We start from the raw sequence: 19978 nt of genomic DNA, 5'->3' as shown, positions 1-19978 counted from the left end.
CCAAGTCTATATGTAGGAGGAGTTTGAACTGAGTGTTACCACACTGAGAAAAATCTGCAAAGCTGCTTCTCTTTATAATTTTTAGCACTTTTTAAATTGTGACTAATTACTAAGGAAAATGATTTTTTTAAAGCTATGTGCCTGTTCTAAATTTTTTTTTAAAGAATGTGTAAGTTCTTTTTAGCTTGACCTTTCTAGTATGTATATATAAAATAAATGTCTCTTTCAAATATCAGTTTCCCACAGAAAACTGCTCATTTTCCTTTGTATATCCCCAAAAATATGATCAGTGATTTCAACTGTCCAGTCTCTGTAGGGTTTTGAGCTTGCCTTTTCTCAATGTTTATACTCTAAACAGAGCAGACAGAAAGCAGTTATAGATATTGCATGACAAGTCTGAGAATTTCATTTGATAAATATGATCTTTTTTTGTAAAATATATTAATGAAAGAGGGAAAAGAGGAGAGGGAAGAAAGGGATAAATTATCAGAATTTGAGGAGAAAAAATAGCCTATCACTGCTACTTACCAGTTAAAACTTACGCAAATCTGTCTCCCTGTCTCCTACTCAATTGGTTCTGTTAGACTTCTGCATGCTCTTGTCACAGAAACAGAGAATAGCGGGGGCTGGAAAGGACCTCTGCAGGTTGTTGAGTCCAACCCCATTGTTCACAGCAAGGTCAGCCAGAGCAGATTGCTCATGGACATGTTCACTGGGTTTTGTATATCTCCAGGGATGGAGATTCAAAAATTCAATATTTCAGTTTCGGTATGCAATCATCCTTTCAGAGAGAAAAGTTTTTATGTGTACTTAAATGGAATTTCCTGCACTTCAGTTTTGCACCTTGCCTCCTGTGTATTCAGTAGATACAATTCTTAGTCTGTCATCTCTTTTCCTTAATCCTCCCACTAGATATTTTATACACATTGATAAAATCCCTCCTGAACCTTCTCTTTCCCTGGCTGAATGATACCAGCACTTTCAGTTTCTCCTTGTGTTTCAGATATTCTTATCCCTTAATCATCTTTGATCCTTTGCTGGACTTGCTCCATATGTTCATGTCTCTCTTGTACTTTGCTATCAGGATTTCTCAGAAATTTACAGGTAGTAGTTTTGGACGTAAAACAGGAGTATCCAGAGAACTAAAATCCATTTCACCTTCGTTTGACAAGAAGTGTCCCTGTCCTTGGAGAGTCCATGCATGGCTATAACAGGATAGAATCAATCCTCTGTGAGTGACACATACCTGTGGTGAACATTTAAGGCAGGGGTGACAGCTTGTCAGGAGGGAGCTTTTTTGTATCGAGTAGCTCTAATAATTATCAAATAACACTCAACAGGCATACAGGTATTTTTTGTCATATCTGGGGGTCGATCCATGCTTGACCTACACATTACAAGTGTCTAGGAGAATGATGGTTAAAAAACAGGAGAAAGCTTTACATCTGTGCTCCAGTACTTATTGCTTTTATTCACACCTGGTTTTAGAGGTTTTCTGCTAAGAAATGGTGCATCAGACTGACATATGTAGGAAAGTACATTTGGAGGCTGAAATATGTCCCTTGAAATTTTGACTCATCCTACAGAGTATATGATCTTCTGGCAGTTGGGTAGGCTTTTCTTCTTTTCTGTATTTCAACCTGATTTCTCAGATTATAGAGTTTGTTCTTTTGATTTTTTTGTTTGTTTTTTTCTTTTACTTAAATGCCATAATCTAGGGTTTCAAGTTTAGCCACTAAGATTTTGCCCACAGTGCATAGATATAAAAATACATTAATCTATGTTTCTGAAAGGATCAGTTGCATTAAAAATTCCCATACATTTACAAGAATGTAAATATAATTTTAGCAAAAGACCAAAAAATCCAGAGTTTTATGAAAAAAATCTGAACGTGTATAATTTTATTAATGCCTACCTTTCATTTTCTGAGATAATCAGCTCGTTTCCAGTTCTTGAAAGACTAGTTTCTGCTTAGCTTTGTCTGCTGGGTTTTATGAACACAAAGCAATGAGGAATTTCTCTTTGGGTTGCTTACTAGCACTGGTTCCTTGCTGGGATCAAATGCCGAAGTGAATTTACTCAGATTGGACATATGATTGCCATGGAGTATCTTGGGAATTGTGTCCTTAAAGTGAAAATGAGTTTCAAATGTGCACGGGTGTTTCTCAAGCAGTCCCTTGAAAAAACATCAGCCAAAGTGGAGATCTTTAATCAAGTTCTTGACTTGATTTTTTTTGTCTGTTAGCTTGCCCACAAATAATCTTCAATTTTAAAAGAAAACCAGCAAAATGTAAGTGTACACCCAGCTGAGAATAAACTATCAGCAGTAAACTACTAACAAGGATTTTTTTTTTTCTGCAAAGTGTCTTGTATTCATTTATTTCAGCATGAAAATAAACTATTTGAATGTTGAAGGTGCTTATAAAGGAATGTTACAAGGTGATTAGGAAATTACAGAGGAAAATTCTGCTCAATAAATGTCTTCCATTACTTAATGTAGATTCTTCTACTGAAGTCTTGACAGTAGTGTATGCAAAAGCAATCATGGAATAAGGCCTTTCATTTACTATCCTGTAAAATTAATGAACTTGAGACAAAGCTCCTGCTGTTTTCAGTTTGCTTCAGCAATTAAATAATCATGCACAAATTGGTGCAGAAATCAAAATTATTTGTGTGACACTGGGCTGAAATTTAGATAGGAAGAAGAAATTGCTATTTAAAATATAAATTCTTTAAGAGACAAAGCAGTATTAGAACAAATATGTTGGTCATTGCTTTTAGATCTGAATAAGTATTCTTGTGTCATAGTTGTTTCTGTGCTAGGTCTGTCCCTTCAGAATTGTTGATTTGGGATTGTGTCCATTTGAACAGGGGAATAATGATGTTCATTCTAATTTGCTTTTGCTGGTGGTGTTATAGTAGTGTTCAAGGACACTATATCCTTAATCAGCCAAATCCAATCAAGGAATTCAAGCACTTCTAAATTTTAAACTGTAGATTTTGCTGGATTTTTTTTTTACTATATTTTACCTATTAGTTCAACTACCATTTTATATAAAAAAGACACCACTTGAGAAATCAACTAAGAAACAATTTCTAGGAAATTTAGAAAGTAAATAAAATTTTAAGCAAAATTTCCAGAGCTGTCTGTAAACAGAAGCAGGAGAGCTGTAGAAGCAGTAGTTTCCACTGTTGGTCTGAACAAGCAAGAGACTTTTTCTGCTGTTGTAGGTAGTTTTGAAAATCAAAATACTTTAGTAACTGTGACTGAAACTGCCTGTGGGCCATTTTTAAGTACTACTGCAATTCTTCTGAGGTTATTTTATTCTTTTGAACCTTGCAAACTCCTTCTTACAAACAAAATAGATGTAATGACTTCTTTTCCACTCCTCATGCTTCCCCTTAAGTGACTATGATTTCTTTGAAAGAATTGTCTTTCTGGGGCTCTTTAAAAGTAACAGATAACCAGCAGAGTATAGAATGTTTGGAAAATGCTTTTAGGAAGGGGAAGAGGCTACTGTGTGGTGGAGTTCAGTTATTGTCACAGAGGTGTTTGCCATAAGCTGGTGGGAAATTTCATAGGGCCTTCAGATTCCTAATATTTATTTGCTTATTTAATAAATTAAGCCACCTGATCTACAAAGAAGCCAAGTCTAACATCACCTGAGGCAGGTTGAAGCAGCAAAACTTGAAACTGAATGTTTGATTGTAAAAGCAGAATTTGGATGTACCACACCTTTTAATTACCACCCCTGGTACTAATCTAAGAAGGCTGAAAATACCTGAAATGTCTAGATTTTGATGGTTTATAGAAGTGACTGAAAGAACTATCACTAAGAAAATGCAATTACACTAATTGGAAACTGTACTACTTGCAAAAGTCAATCCTCTCTACCCAACAAAAAATAAAATGGGAGAAAATGCTTAACTGTGTTTCTCTTACAAATAAAGTCTTTGATGCTTTTCTTACTGAGTTATGAATGAACTTATAGTAGAGGTTAATTATAATTGTTAAAGTTAATTATGTGTACAATTGTTACAGTTGAGCAGAAAAAAACCCCTAAATGCTTGGCAAAGCACTGTTTATCTCTATGGAGAGATGCAAAAAGTTCCAGACTCTTTTTTTCCCCTTTTTTTCTTTTCTTCTTTCTTCTCTCTATTCATGGAATCATACTAGAGTCCTAGAATGTTGTGGGTTGGAAAGGACCTTAACAATCATCTAATTCCTGTGTGTATTTCTCTTTTTCATGTAACAGTACAGATGTAGAGGCTCTTTAGGAGGACTCTGAATTGCTTGTCAGCTCACCAACACAAAGGTTCTTTTTAAAACTGAATAGTAATAAAGATCAGAGGGACAATGAGTTTATCCTAAAGAAGGAAGGATTGACAGCTTCAGCTCTTTAGCTCCATGGAGGGACTGTAAGAGTCATCACTTCCCTTGAATCAAAGTGATAGGGTGGGCAGCAGCCCTGTCTGAGGTTGCTGTAAGCAATCTCATACATCTATTGTGGTATAAAGTTATTTAAATATAAAATTGATAATTAAAAAAAAAAATAATTATGTATGACTACTGTTAATAGATTTCTGAGATGTCAGAACTTGGAATTTTTGTCTTGACTTTTTGACTAAATTTCTCTTAGACCATTTCAGTATTATGCAGTTTCTTGGACTTGTGCTGTAACTGATACAGGGAGTCAGTGGAATTGAGATATTACCTCCAGGAGGTACTTTGCAGTGTTAGGGAAGGGAAAAATCTATGTAGGTCTTAACTAACTACATACTGAGTCTCAGCAAAACTAAGCTACTAAATTCTGCTTTCCAGTTAAACCCCTATAATTATATTAAATGAATCTGTGTTTTATTATGTGGATTTAATAGATTGCACAATGAGTCCTCAGGCTTGTTGCGTCACTTTGGGCACTGCTGTAGTGTAAGAACAAACATGCACTCTAATAGAAGTGATTGTTTTCAAAAACAAAGTTTGAGTTAGCAGAATGCAATTATTGTTTTGCTGGATAGACTCTTTCTTGAGCAGGATTAGATATTTGGTATTGAAATGGTGACAGTAAGGGACAACTTATCAGTGTAATAAACTGATGCACACCAGTGCTTCCTTCTGTATCCCTACATCTCCTTGCAATACATTGAACTGGAGTTAAACTGTAATTCTAGTTAAGTTAATACCCTAAGAAATTGTTCATGCTTGAAATCTGTAGCTAGCTGGAGTCCAAGTACTGAAGTTGTACCCAGTAGCTGATAGTCATAGGATTTAGCAGAAAAAAAGGCTTTTGTATAGCTATCAAGGTGACAGGATGCTGATCATGGTGCATGGAAGCTTGTCTTTTCCATGGAGATGGATATTTACCAAGTTTAACTAGACTCTCTGCCTAATGTAGGCCCTTCACAGAGCCTATTACAGAGCCTCTCTGTGAATTCTGAAACTAACACTGGTTTGGTTAATGTAGTTTTAAAAATTTAATGGACTGGTTGATAATTCTTTCAGAACATAATGCTCCTTGCAGGAACATTTGAATATTGCAGATTTTTATAGTGGACTCTTAAATTTTATTATGTCGTCGTGACCTGCTAGCTGTATCATAGAGGCATGCTCTCTTTAATTGCAGAGTAGGTTTTATTAACCAAATTTTTAATAGGATAATATGGCTCTTGAACCAAAGGTATTAGTAGGAGTCTGTGCTTTATATTGAAGCATTGATTTAATTAATGCCAAGCTATGGTGAAGGGCAGGAAGTGCTGTAATTTCTGATGTGTGGTTAAGATATGGTCTCATTTGCTTGTTAAATAGTGTGAGTCTGTTTTCCAAATGTTGTATTGGATATAATTGCAAAAGACGTTTGATATCCTATACTTGTTTAACATAAATTTAAGTATCTTCATAAAACCATAAAATAGAGGTTTATCTTTATGTATCCTTCAAAGTGAATTTAAAAGAAATATATAAAAATTAAATTTAAAAGCTATCATTCAATACCAGTGCCAATGTATATTCTTGCACTGGTGGAATAAGTAAAATCATAAGTAAAAGTTAGATAAAAGTCAAATTACATATTTAAGAGGAAATTGCATTTATTTTTTAGTTGGGGTTTTGTTTTTTTTCATGCAAGATAACTTACAGTTTGATCCATGGCAGGGAGTGGAGGTGGAGATTGCAGGCATGAAGTAATTCCTTCTCTGTCTTCCTGATATAGGAGGTAGCTACAATTATGACTTTACCTATCTCAATATACTGCAGTATCTGTTCTTTAGGCAGTGCTTGTGAAGCAGTGAAGCATATTTTTTCATATAAATGTTGAAGTGATTGGTTTGGTACTTTTAAATTAAGATTTAAAAGCCTTATGTGAGAAAATAAGCTATCTGAAACCATGGAAATTCTTTTTTGAGCCAGTTAAAACAAGCATTCTAGGGCTCTGTTTTGAATTCATAAGCAGCACTGTTGAATTTTTATAGTGATTTGAAACAAGGTTGTTTTGTAAGCATTTTTTCTGCAGGAACTGTGTCCTCAATGTATTTATTTTTTCATTTGTAGGAAGAATATGTTTTCCTGATGCAAACAAACACAAAATTTTACAAAATTTTCAGTTCTTACTCATTGTGGCAAAGCTTATTGCTTACTGTCATTATACCATGCTTTTGTTAATTAGTCAGCAAGCTAAGTCAAACTGAATAGTAGTAACAGTCCCTTTTGCTTTTAAAACCCATGGTTATTTTTACAGCATTTAGAGTACTTTATGGGGAGTATCTAATGAGGGCTACAGTCACAATTACGTGCTATAAACTTTCTCAGTTACCAAGATGAAAATGGATGGTATTAGTTTACCAAGTAAAATTGATATCTTAAAACAAAAGTTGGGGAGGGGGTGGTTTGTTTCTAATACCTAAAGCCTATAGGAATGGAGAAGGGAGTGAAACAGTACTAAGAAATTAGCAGAAGGCAGATTGAAACTTTAGCCTACATAACTGTTCAACTTCTTCATCAAATAATGGAAAACTGTATATATATATGGTCACATGAAAAGTTGTGCAGTGCACCAAACTACTATTAACCTTGCTATGACATTTCTGCATTCTTTGATCTGTTTGTCTCATATGTAAAACTTCGTACTTAAAAACAAAAAAGAAAAACAGAAGGATCAAGGTTACACTGCTGGAGGCTGTTGTCTCCTACACTTTCTTCACTGCAGGCAGTGAATGAGGCAGGAACTTGCATAAAGGGAAGAATGATCTTGGAACATAAGCAGTTGAAAATCACACCTGAAAAATAGATTCTATATATGCTTCAACAATAGAAAAGTTGGCACAATTCTGTGCAGTTCTCTTAACTTGACCTTTTTTCATGGTGTTCCTCATTCTAAGAGCCCAACATGTGATTCTCAGAAGAGTGAGAAAAGTTTTAAAAATCGATAGGTGGACTGAGGCAGTTTGAAGTGATGTTCTGAATAACTGTGGCATTTCAGGGTGAGGAGAAAGCTAGAGATATACCAAATTGACCCTCTGAAATGATGTAATAATTTTATAACAGTTATTCCTCTGTAGCACCACTCCTTGTCTGTGAGAAGAGATTATTAGGCTGGTTTTATCTCCTTAGGGAAGCTCAAACCAGAAAATCATGATTGCAAAAATCTGTGATGCCTCCAGCATATCCAACTATGATTTGTCAGCAGAGGTTGGGCATGTCAGATTTTATTGGTGCATCTCACAATGATATTTCTGATGAAATAATAACATTGAAAAACCAGGAATTCTGAGTTCTGCTTTGGAACATGCTAGCTCTTCAGCTCATCTTCATCAAGGTGTCTTCCACCCTATATTGGCTATTGATCTCCATTCTCAACACTTTCATCATCTATATTTTTAAGTTCTTTTTCATGTGTTTGAGTGCCACCAGGGATAGAGATTTAGTGCTACAGGATAAACGTGCCAATTTGCTACTGAAAATCTCAGCAGAGTGAAACATTTGGCTGGATCAGACTGTGCATAGAATGTAATTGCTACAGTTGCTGTCGGGTCTTCCCTTCAGCAACCTTGAATAAGGCAGCTTGCTTTTTGTCTAATATTTTTTCTTTTAATCTGTTTACAAGAAAAAAGATAATGAAAATATTCTTTGGGAAGGTTGATTTACAAGCTTTAATGCAGAGTGATTTAATGTGTGAGAATTTATGCAATTTACTTGCACTGCACATTTGTGTTAAGTCATTTATGCCAAGATATTTTCAGGATTAAGACTGTAACCTCTTTACACTCTATTGCATCTCTCTAGGTGTTCTTAGTTTAGTTGCAAATGGTAAATGTTGGTTTTTCAACAAAAGCAAAGGTTGATCAAAACTCAGCTAAGGAATAATGCAGAATTGTAGTTGAGACAGAGGAGCAAGTTTTCCATTTCTTACTTAAACTTAATGTATTGCTTTGGAAGTATTTAGGGTGTTCTCTTCATAGATACTGATTTAGTACACTGCTTATCAGAAAAATAATGGAGATGGAATGTTGAGAATATAAAAAATATCCAGTGATAATCAATGTTGACTTAAAGGGTGCGTGAAGCTTCTATTAACTAATTTCTGAAACAGTAACACTTGATAATTGAGTGCAGTCAGAGTATACAGCAAATATCCCACAGGCACATGGATCATTTTTGGAATGCTACCAGTACTCTTACCTGGGTTTACATGGTCTGTGAATACTGTTAGTGTTTAACCACACTGTAAAGCACACTTCAAGCAGAGGTGGTAAGCCAGACTGTTGCCTCTTCCTTCCACTTCCCCAATTCTCTTCCAGGTTTACAAATCCCTGGGAAAAGAGACATTAGAAAGTACACTTTGAAAACACGGGGAAAAATATTTAGGTGCCAATTAATCATTGGTGTTGTAGTCTGTGTGTGCTCTTTGGTGGGACCAAGGTTGGATTCTAAAGGAGAGTTCTCCATCCTGCTTAGAAACGTTTAGTTTGCTGCAAAGTGACAAACCTGTTTCTGAAATTTAAACAAATTTGTGCCATTTTAGAAAAGCTTGGTGCTTTATGACTTCTAAATGGCATGACTCTGAAGGTTTTTATTATGTAAAATTCAAGTTGAAGATTAATTTATAAAAGTTTAATGTGTTCCCCTTTTTTGAAGGGCAAGGAGGAAGTTCAAAGATCTTTGAGCACATGACAGCAAATCTTTTATTTTGAAGTGTTTTCTACCTGCTTGGCATGACTGTTCTGAAATGTTCAAAGTACAGTGCTGTATGAAAACCTTTGGGTACCTGAAATAAAAACATGTATATACTTTTGACTGAAAATGCAAGATTTCTCTCTCTGTTCTCTTCTGTGAGACTGAATTTTTATTTGTCCCACAGGGGTTGTTCAGAACTTTGTCGTATACCCATGGTGGAATACAAACTTGACAGTGAAGGCACCCCATGTGAGTATAAAACCCCTTTCAGAAGGAATACCACTTGGCATCGGGTGCCGACTCCCGCTGGGCAGCCTCTCTCTCGTGCCTCTCCAATCCTAGGAACATCTGACAGACTGCAGTGCCAGCAGCTTCTCCAGCAGGCTCAGACAGCCATTCCTCGTAGCACTTCCTTTGATAGAAAGCTGCCAGATGGTGCAAGGTAATAAATACGCTCTCTGGTTAATGGCTGTCATTTTCGTAATGTGTATTACTTTTGAAATCTCTGCTTTCTACAACTTCGGTGTCTTCTTTTTGTTGAGTTTTGACAGTACTTTTAATTCTGAGGTTGTATTAAATAGCATTCACTGGACCAGTCTGCTTGAAACAAGTGACTTTTGGTGTTTGTGGTGTAAATGGTCTGTACTGAGGATCCTACTGCTGAGGACAGCTGGCCTTTCCCTTTAGTCCCAAGTCAGTGAAGTGGGAAACTGCCTTGTAACTTTGGGATCTTACTCATGTCCTGTTCCCCACCTTTTGGAAGACTATTTAAACAAATACTGAATGTAAATAAAATTAGCTAATTCCTTTAAAGATTAATTTTTTACTCTCACTACCAAGGTATTGGCATAGTTTCAAAGAGTTCTGTAACACATTACCAGCCCTTATGTTTTGCTTTGCTTTTAATTAAACAAAGCAGAGCTTGTGATTTGAATATGTAACACCTCTTAGATGATGGGATGGTATCCTTAAATGTTAGCTCTGTTCTAATTTAATCATAATTCTTCATAAGATGAAACATCATTTTTAAAGATAAAAATTTGCAAATATATTTGGCCTTTGAATTATTTAGGAAAACCATATGTCTTGAGCAGAATTCTATCCTTTATTGTTTATAATTATTTCAGGTTATTCCCATATCTATGGGGTGATGTTGTTCTAACTTCCAAGGAAATAATTACTGTACGTTGAATATATCTGAGTGATTCAAAAATCTAAAATTCTAGTCTTAAATTCTGGATTAAATCATTAAATGCCTCTATTGCCACATTGACTACTTTATTTAGTACAAAAGAATTAATGACTTTTTACACTGAACTGTACACAAGTAATAGTATTACATATTTGAAAATATGTGTCTTTCATTGTCTGGGGAAGGAGGACTCCCAGTTGTGACCATTTGGTCATATGTTTTCTTCTACCCTACCCTCCTCTCCACTCCCTGAAAAATTGGGGGGTGCATTTTTGTAAGCATTTAAATACTTTTATAGAACTTAAGCTTTTCCTAATGTCTTGTTAATGAAATTCTCTATAACATCTAATGTAAAGATGTATCAAATGTCTAGAAACACTTAATCATTTATGAAGCTTTATTAAGCTTACTGTATGCTGATACAGAAATGAAAGCTTTCTGACATGCTACTCAATTCCAAAAAGCATAAAAATTCACAAGCATAAGCTGCACTTCTCATAACACTCAGCAAAGCATATGAAAAAAATGCTTAGACTGAGTCTACTCTTATCATGAAGAAATTCCTGCATTACTTAAGCAAAACATGTGCAATGCAGAAGTGCTATTCTGGGGAAGACAACTATGCAGAGTATAAATAATGGAAAGAGAGGAAAATTATGGATTCTGGCATGTAGGTCTTGAAACATGGAAAGAAAGATACCTAATTGGCAAGGTCTTTCTACATGGGAAGAGGCAGAGTTGATGATTTGGCAGAGAGATGAGCTTAAAACAGAAGAGTTTGAAGTAAGGTGGATTAGTACTTAGAAGTAGTCTTGCAAGGGTGAAAGTGTATACTCAGGCTAGGTAAATGATGGAGAGATTTTTAGAGGGTCAGAGACCCCATATCAGTTTAAGAGTGCAAGCAGAGAGAAGCAGGTTGATGAAACAGGGAAGATTTAATAGTTGATCTGAAAATGAGCTAAGGGTGAAGTCAATCAATCAATAAAATTGATTGGTTTAGAAATAAAAAGAGGAAGAAGTAGAAGAAATGTGTACTGTATATAGTAAGAGACTTAAGCAGCAAAAATTCAACTGCTGTGACACATAATATTTAGGTGCCCAGTCCCTGGAGTGAAATTAGAAACTGAGAGCCAAATGCTTACGCTCCTAATACAATTCCTGAGAATCGAATGCTTTGAGAAGGCAATCCAAGTATTCTGGAGTTGTTCAAGGAAATTCCTCTACTTAGTCACTTAAAAATAGGAGGGTATCCTTAAGCTCTGCTCCTGTTTTCACAGAGTGGCTGGTTCTTTGGCAGCTATTCATAACATGTGCCTAAGCGAAGCTTTAGGCGGACTCTCTGTTCTGAGTTTTGCGCCAAGAAGTCTCTGTGTACTTTAGCCCCTGTGTGACACTTGTGTGATACATCCTATCACCTGGAGTGTGGAATCCATTCCTGAGAGCAGATGGTTGGAATTCTTGTGTGAAGGAACTGTGTGGGGCAGTCATTGATGGGATTTCTGTGGCACTCCTTCTGTAGCCACTCATTGTTTACTAGGCTAAAGGCTTCACATTTGTCCAGCAAATGGGAGGCAGACCTATTTCAGCCTTGGAACAGCACAAAGCAATATCCTGGCTTTGGGGACAATGTCCTAAACATCAGCCTGGAGAGTGGAAACACATGGGATCATAATTTATCCATTACTTAGTGCTGGATCACTTAATCTGTGCATGAAATGCATAATTCTTGGTGGTAATAACAACTTCATGGAACTGTATTTAGCTGTAATCTATTGACTGCTTCACATAATTGAGAGAGGCTCAATCTTATCAATACTTCTCAGAGAAAGACATGCTGAAAAATAAGGTATTACACTATTTATCGTACATTGACTATTAGACAAAATATAACACCTAATGCCTTTAAAAAACAAAATATAATAGCTGCTGGTTTTAAAATTTTCAAGCTGAATGGTAAAGTTGCTTATTAAAAGTTCATGTTCTTGGGAAAGTGGTTTGCATAAAGAAAAAAACACCTCTTCATTTCTTTCCTGAGTACATACATTCATTTCTACATGAAAAAGAAAAAGAGTGGGAAAAAGAGTTTTTCTCTCTGTGTGGGAGAAAAAAGAAAAAAAAAGATAAACATGGGGAATTAAAGATAATGTCAAGATAGTTGAAGGAAATTCTGTTGTAATTATGGAATGATATGCACAGAAGTGAAGGAAAGGATGTGATGAAACCCAAATTTAAGCATTAAATTTCAGCTCCCTGGAAATCTAACAAAACCGGTTAGAGACATTGTTAAGACATGAGGCTTAAGAGTTTAAATAATAAGTACAAAATAATATCCTTCATGAAAATGTTTTTTTTGTTGCTTTTCTGTGTTAAAGGATTAATTAAATAAATTTTTAAAAAGTATTAGAATTGCCTCTTCCGATTTTACTGTCTTTAAAATTGGAATAAGTGCCAAGGAAGTAACAATAATTTCTGATCCAATATGAGAGTTTCCCACACATGAATTTAGAGACCTAATCCAGCTGCTCTGACTCCTGAGTAATCCCACTTATTCAGAACTAAAGCCAGATCTAAGGAAAATAGGATTTGGCACTTAGTCTTTCTCTTTTTGTGCCTTTTTATATGTTCAGTTGGAAATATTTTATTTGTGAATAAATGGTATACTTTTAAAATTCTCATTAAAGTTTTATGAAAGTGAGATAAACCTTTTAAATTCCCCAAATGAATGTAACTAAGTGTCCATACTACATCTGTATTATTTGTGAAAATGAATGTATTTGATAAAAGAAACACAGCCCAGTTCAAACCTGAAACCCTACAAATACCTCAGTGCACTGTTAATGACTCTAAAATCAACATTACAGAAGTTCTCCGAGCAACCAGTCCTCATCCAGTGACCCAGGACCCAGCGGGAGCAGCCACTGGAGACAGCAAGTGGGATATGACGGGTATTAGTGATTTTAAAAATTTTTATTTAAATCTTGCAGTAGCTCCCATGCATCTTCTTTCATAAGCAAAATTTGTGTGTCTGTTCTAGATTTTATTTTCAAACACTGTTAGTATCTTCTAAGATCCACAGGTTTACTGATATTTGATGCAACATGCATGCAACCGCAATTTTAAAGTCATCCTAATTTAACTCTTTAGGATCATACTTTTAAAACCAGGTAAATGAAAAATGGTTCGTTGTTTTATTTTCCCAGTAATGGGCCAGAAATCAGCTAGTAACTTAGAACTAAAATAAAATAATTATACTTCCTCCTCCTGCTTCAGGAGGAAGGCGTTTAATTAAAAAAAAAAATAAATCTTTATGGTCTTTGAAGGTTTTATGTCCTGCTGTGTATGTTTTGATGACAGCCATTCCCCAGCATATATCCTCAAAAAAGTAGGAATTTCAGAGGTTCTTTCTCCCTAGAATGGTCTCCCCATTGATGGTCCTTTTGTATCCCTGTTAATCCCTTGGTATTGAAATTTCAGAAGTTAGCTATCTGTATATAAGAGATGCTCCAAATATAACTCACGTTATAAGATTATTTTGTGAGACATCTGTTCTAAACTACTTTAAATTTATGACTTTGTTGTATATATACAGCTGCCGAAAACACTCCTGTTATAAAATGTTGAGCTATGGCAGTATCTACAATGGAGTAATAAAAAAGCATTCCAGACTTGCCAAGTGGTTTTCAGAAGCTACTTTTCAGAAAAAAAAAATGTGAATATTGAAAGCATCAGCTTGACTCCTTGAAGCTTATTAATGCTTTGGCATGATTGACTGTGGATAAGATATTCTGTGTAGCAGATATATATATGCAGTATCTTGTAGACTCTTCAAGGAATTTCACATAACTCAGTGAAATCTCTGGCAGCTAAATAGATGCTAATAATTCAAATAAAACTAACTTTTTTTTTTTTTTTGGCAGTCAGCTCATCAAAATGCATCTTGTATCATTTTTTCCAGCACAGTTAGTTCTAACATCAATCTAGGTCTTAGTTTGTTGCTTTGTGAGATGTTTAAACTTTTGCAGTATAATACAAAGCAGTGGATCTGGTACTAACTTACATATTCACAGTGTGAAACCCTGCAAAGCTATGATTGATTTCTGTGGGGCTTAGATCACAAAGAGGTTAAGCATATATTACCATGGTTCTTCACTGCAAAAGCCTTTGGGTGTATAGCCCCAAGAATACATTTCTTCTTAAAGTTCGCTGTCTTCTTGGCATGTTCACACTTGAGATATAACAGTATGCTGTTGAAAAAATTGCATGTAAATATTTCTATGCAGAGTTTGGGAATGTTTGGGAGTGATGATTATTTTAAAAAGTCACAAGATACTTGCTTTTAAGAGTAAAAAGTGGTATATTTCATCATGTAACTAATCTTACAGGATAAAAACCTTACCAGCTTAATTTTCTGCTTGCATTAAAAGATGCCAGTCCCCTTTGCTCCATGAACATCACCAAGGTTCAGGCTCACTGGAGTGTGAAGGAGGCAGAGAACGAGAGGAAACTTTGGAAGGAACTAGACATTCTGGTAATGAAACCCACTGTATCTTTCAAGTACATGTTCTTTGCAGTGCAGTGCCTGTTGAAATGCAGCCACCTCCCCGTGTGGAGGTTTCACTCGCAGGGAGCACGGGATGTGCCACTGAAAGCAGGGACTGTTGCAACATTCTGCAAAGATACCTGTGTCTGATTGCAAGGAGTGTGCAGGTTTGAAACCTGATGCTGAGTCGTGTGCCTTTCTCCATTATTTTTGGCAGAAGCCAAGTGGCATGCACCATCAACCAAAGTCCTGAGCTCCTACAAAGACCGAGCTCTGCAGAAAGAAGGCAGTGGCAAGGAGTCACCAAACAAGCTTTCGCATGTAAGTCTTTTCCTTGGATGTCATTCGGAACTCCAAAAACAAACAAACCCCAAAACAGCAACAACAAAAAGCTATTCTGGATTTACAGAAATAAATCTTTAAAATACATTTTAGTAATTTGTGAAGACCACTGTGTGTTTTGGGAGATTATGCTATCTCAAATAATCTCAAAGATTATGCTATCCCAGGTATGTATGGGTTGAATCAAATATGCTTTGTGTTTCCAAACTCAGATTTCCAAGAGAGCTTGGGTCTGGGGCACTGAGGATATAAAACTAGTATAGTCTCCACTCAGCTGTGAATTTACTGCTTCATTTATACTGGCTTGTTTAATCTGTGGAGTATTTAATTACCCTTTAAAAGAAAATAAAATTATATTTACCATACCGCTTTTCATCTAACATGAAATACCCATGGAGTGTAATTACCAATAAGCACTATAAAAATGTAGCTTGTACATTGGGAATGCTGAACAGATTTTCTAGTCTACCTTGTTTAGTAGCTTGTCTTCAGTAATGGCAAAATCCTCAGCAGCCTAGTGATGGAAATTACATAATGATAATGTTTGTTATGTGGAAAATCCTGCTATATGTAGTAGGAGTCTCTACACTGTTTGTAAACTTACGTTTTATGTGTGAGCAACAGCATCTCCTAGCATCTGCTGGGAGAGGGATCTCATGAAAAACTTAGTCACCCTTCCCATTTATATCCTACCTAATAGAAGTCCATTTGCCCTTGTAGAAGCCCATCTGCTTTTATTCTGGCTACTGTCACAGACATAAGTTAATCCAACTCTCTATAAAATTTATTTTAAAAGGTAAATAACAAAACCCCTGGACTTTATTGGCACAAAAGTCTGATGTAATTATTCCACTTCAATAGCCATGCTTAGTTTAGGGCCTTATGACTTAAGTTACTTTCATCTGGTACACATTCATCACAATTGGCTTCAATTTAACTAGCCACACATCCAATTGGATTTGATCCAATGAGAATGCATATTTCAGCCACTCTGAGAAAAAGCCAACAATAATTCAGTCTTCGGTGCTTTTCAGATTTGCAGTAGAGCTTGTTTAAACAAATAATTACCAAGGCTTCTAGCTTTAACAAATGCTTATTTTAACTGTTCAGAAATGCAATTTTATGGATGTTAAGCAGGTCCTATAATCAGAAAATTCAATTCTGATTTTAAGATCTGTGATAGAAGATGGAACTAGAGCCTTTTTATTTGCAGTGACATCAACCTTTAATGTGTCTAGCCAGCTGTGCAATTCATTTCACAGAAACTGGTGGTATAATTGGCTCTTTTCATACTTTGCAGTTATATGATAGCATACTGTAAAGAAAAAAATGAATAAAATGGTCTTTGAATGGCACAAATGCAGTAATTTATATGAAAATAGATCTCTTACTATTTAATTTGAGGGGGGTCTTTTTTTGGTTTGTTTTCTTGTTGTTAAGATTGGGGACAAGAGCTGTTCAAGCCACTCCAGCAGCAACACCTTATCCAGCAATACATCCAGCAACAGCGATGAGAAGCACTTTGGCTCCGGAGACCTGATGGATCCCGAGCTGCTCGGCTTAACCTACATAAAGGGGGCTTCTACAGACAGCGGGATCGACACGGCTCCCTGCATGCCAGCTCCTCTGCTGGCCCCCCTGCACCTGGCTGGCAGCAGGGCTGGGGTGCACTGCCACACGGAGCAGTGGACAGAGGCTTCCGAGGCTCCCGGGCCGGACGACGATCCAGCTAAAATCTATGCTGTTCACAGCTATGCCTCTGCGATCTCCGGCAGTCACACGGCTGAGGGCAGCATGGGAGACCTGAGTGAAATCTCCTCTCATTCCAGGTAGGCACGCTTCTTACAAATTCGGGGCCATGGATTGTAGGTTAGGACGCAGATAACCCTTTTGGGTTGTTTTTATTCCGTTTACCCTTCTTTGAAGCTAAAATGAAAAGATTTTTATGTTTTTGTGTTGTATTTGAATGCCTGTGTGAGCAGTTTTCAAGCAATTTTTGATGAGTCTGCCTGGAAAGCACAGCCAGACCTCCTCCCAGGTCTGATGGAGGCTTTATATGTGATGCTTGAAAACTGCTTATGTTTTTAAAACTGGGAAACGTCCCTGAGTAAAAGAGAAGTTTGCACCTAGAACTTATTTCAATTACTTTTGGGTTTTTTAGTACAGTGTAGCAAATTGCCTTGGAGTTAGTGCTGAGGGAAATCAGAAAAATTGGACAATGGACGGTATTTACATACCATAGAAACCGCATCTCATACCATCCCCCCTAATTTGCGTTGTTCTGATGTATGCTTTGAAGTTTTGCTTGTTGAACTGCATTTATGATTTGCTTTCAGCTTTTCTATTTATTACCAATGAGCTATGTGCGTGGTATATCTGTTGTAAAGCTTGTTGAAAGTACACTTTTACAGCTGGTTGCCTTTATCTTCCAGTTCCCATTGTCTGGTGACTTTGATGTTGAAGCTTTGGTCTGTGTGTTAAGATTTTTACTCTAAAGGAGAGAAGGAATTTGTTTGTTCTTCTTTCCCTCTGATTTTCCTGTTTTCAGTGTCAATCAGTACAGGAAAATAACCAAATAATACCTTGTATACTGATTTCCTTATAAGCTTGACATGAGTGAATTTGTCTTGTTTGGTTATTCTGAAGAAATTTATTCTTCTAGTAAATGTTTGCTTTAGTTGATTTGAAATAGGTTTCAGAGTCTTCAATAAAAATATGTCTTAGTGCCTACTAGTGCTATTACTTGTAATAAAAGCGAATGTTAAAATTATCCAGAGGACTGTCTTGTTCAACTGAAATTTACTTCTGTAAAATATGCTGATAATTTAATATTAGTGTGTCTGATTGAAAGGCACAGCCTAATCTTGCATCAACTGGCAAAATTATTGTGAAATAGAAAAGCACATAGGTTTTATGATTAGGGAGATATTAGAGTAATTCCCTATGTAGTCTTTTATGTAAATGTTTGTGCACAAAATTGCACACACAAATTATATATATATATATATATATATATATATAAAATTTAGGCTTTTTCTTTTGATTCACATCAGTTTGCACTGGCATTTCAGCAAGCTGAACTCCATATATTGCTTGTTCTAGAAGCACATCACAATTCTGTTCTCAGAGCTTTAATGTGTACACAGTTGGTGTGTAGAAAATTACTGTGCCAATTCTGCTTCATTGATTTTAACCTTGAGAGAAACTTAACAGTGAGAATTATTGCCACATACCAGGCAAAGCATTTCTGATTTGTTGTTGCATAGCGTATTTAATTTTTCCTTTTGTGTGTTTCGTTCACTTTTCCAGCGGGTCACATCATTCAGGAAGCCCATCAACACACTGCTCGAAGAAGAGTGGCTCCCTAGATACCTCCAAAGTTTATATAGTGTCGCAGAATAGTGGTCAGCAGATGTCTGGGTCGATTTCAAAACCATACCACAGACAAGGAGCAGTGAGTAAATATGTCATTGGATGGAAAAAATCGGAAGGAAGTCCTACACCTGAAGAATCTGAGGTTTCAGAATGTCATGAGTAAGCACTCTGTTTTACTTCGTTGGGAGAAGTAGGGTAGTGAAAATAAATTTTAAAATGGGATAGAAAGAAATGAAAAATTCTGTTTTGCCTTTAAATGTTCTGGGAGATTTTTCTGTATCTTTATTTATCTAATGAATCTTGATGCTGGAATAGTCCATGAGAAATGTGTTGTGCTTAGGTGGAAGGAAAAAGCTTGAACTTAAAGGAAAACATTCAGTACTTCAAATATAGAGAGATAATACTTTCATAATGGTGCATCTGTGATAAGTGATGTTTGAATCTGGCATTTAAAACTAACCTTGAAATTCCTGCTGGCTTCAGAATCATCCTTGTGGATAATGTCCCTGCTCTCTTTTTTTGCACAAGCTATTTGGTGCTGTTTCTCAATAAACCATAGTCAGCCACTGTCCATCTCAAAAAATTGATCACATGCAGTACTGCATTTTCAAACGTTTAATTTGGATTATTCTTTGTTTAATGGGATTGGGTTATTTTTATCTAATACCTAATTGTGCATATGTGTGTGTATTTATGGCAAGAGTCATATTTAAAAATATATGCTAGAGTATATATGCTATGAAATAAGAATCTGACATTAAGCTCTTGAATTCCTAGTTTTCAAAAGCAGAAGATGTTACAAACCTCCTGTCCTGGTTATTTGTGTTCCTTTGTGTTAATATAGAGGTGATTTCATTTCTCCCCCCGCCAATATTTTAATTGCATAAATATTTCAGTCATAGTAGTATTTGAATTATAGTGTGGTAACTTCAGGGTTTTCACAAATTTTTGGATTTTGAAATCAATGAACTACTGAAGCAGTGTCTCCTTATTTTGAATGGCAGCCTTAAAATAAAACTGCATCATGAGTCAGGGTATTTAGACTGAAACAACGGCAATTTAGCAAATTATCTTCAAGAGATAGCTCTGTTCAAGAACCATTACTTGAATATGACAATGACAACATTTCCTATGTCAAAAAATACTTTCAGATTTCTCCATGGCATACAGAATTGGCTCACCTCTTTCTTTCTAGGAAAAAGCTCTCTATATCACAGAGAGAAAATATCTGAGGATAATTATGTTGAAATAAAATAGCATCTCTAATTAGCAGTGATGATGAATATCAGGTCAATTGCTGGATGTTGTGCCACTGTAGGTTAAAATTCACTGATACTTTACCATAGCAAAGTTTATTTTC

The 19978-nt window shown here is 35.9% G+C and overlaps 1 protein-coding gene across 3 annotated transcripts in view; it reads left to right on the top strand.

The window, feature by feature from the left end:
• SIPA1L2 (signal induced proliferation associated 1 like 2) overlaps window positions 1–19978 on the top strand; it is a 73712-nt gene that overhangs the window by 33442 nt on the left and 20292 nt on the right. For all 3 annotated transcript variants that reach the window (XM_015622174.2, XM_015622172.2, XM_015622173.1), the window contains exons 9-14: window positions 9354–9611; window positions 13223–13306; window positions 14786–14889; window positions 15119–15222; window positions 16684–17072; window positions 18553–18777. In XM_015622174.2, the coding sequence (XP_015477660.1) occupies window positions 9354–9611; window positions 13223–13306; window positions 14786–14889; window positions 15119–15222; window positions 16684–17072; window positions 18553–18777 (1164 nt within the window). The remainder of the gene's footprint in view (window positions 1–9353; window positions 9612–13222; window positions 13307–14785; window positions 14890–15118; window positions 15223–16683; window positions 17073–18552; window positions 18778–19978) is intronic.

The sequence above is a fragment of the Parus major genome, chromosome 3 (assembly GCF_001522545.3).
Source record: "Parus major isolate Abel chromosome 3, Parus_major1.1, whole genome shotgun sequence".
Lineage (NCBI taxonomy): Eukaryota > Metazoa > Chordata > Aves > Passeriformes > Paridae > Parus > Parus major.
Note: the sequence above shows the minus strand (reverse complement) of the source record. Positions and strands in the feature narration are given on the sequence as shown.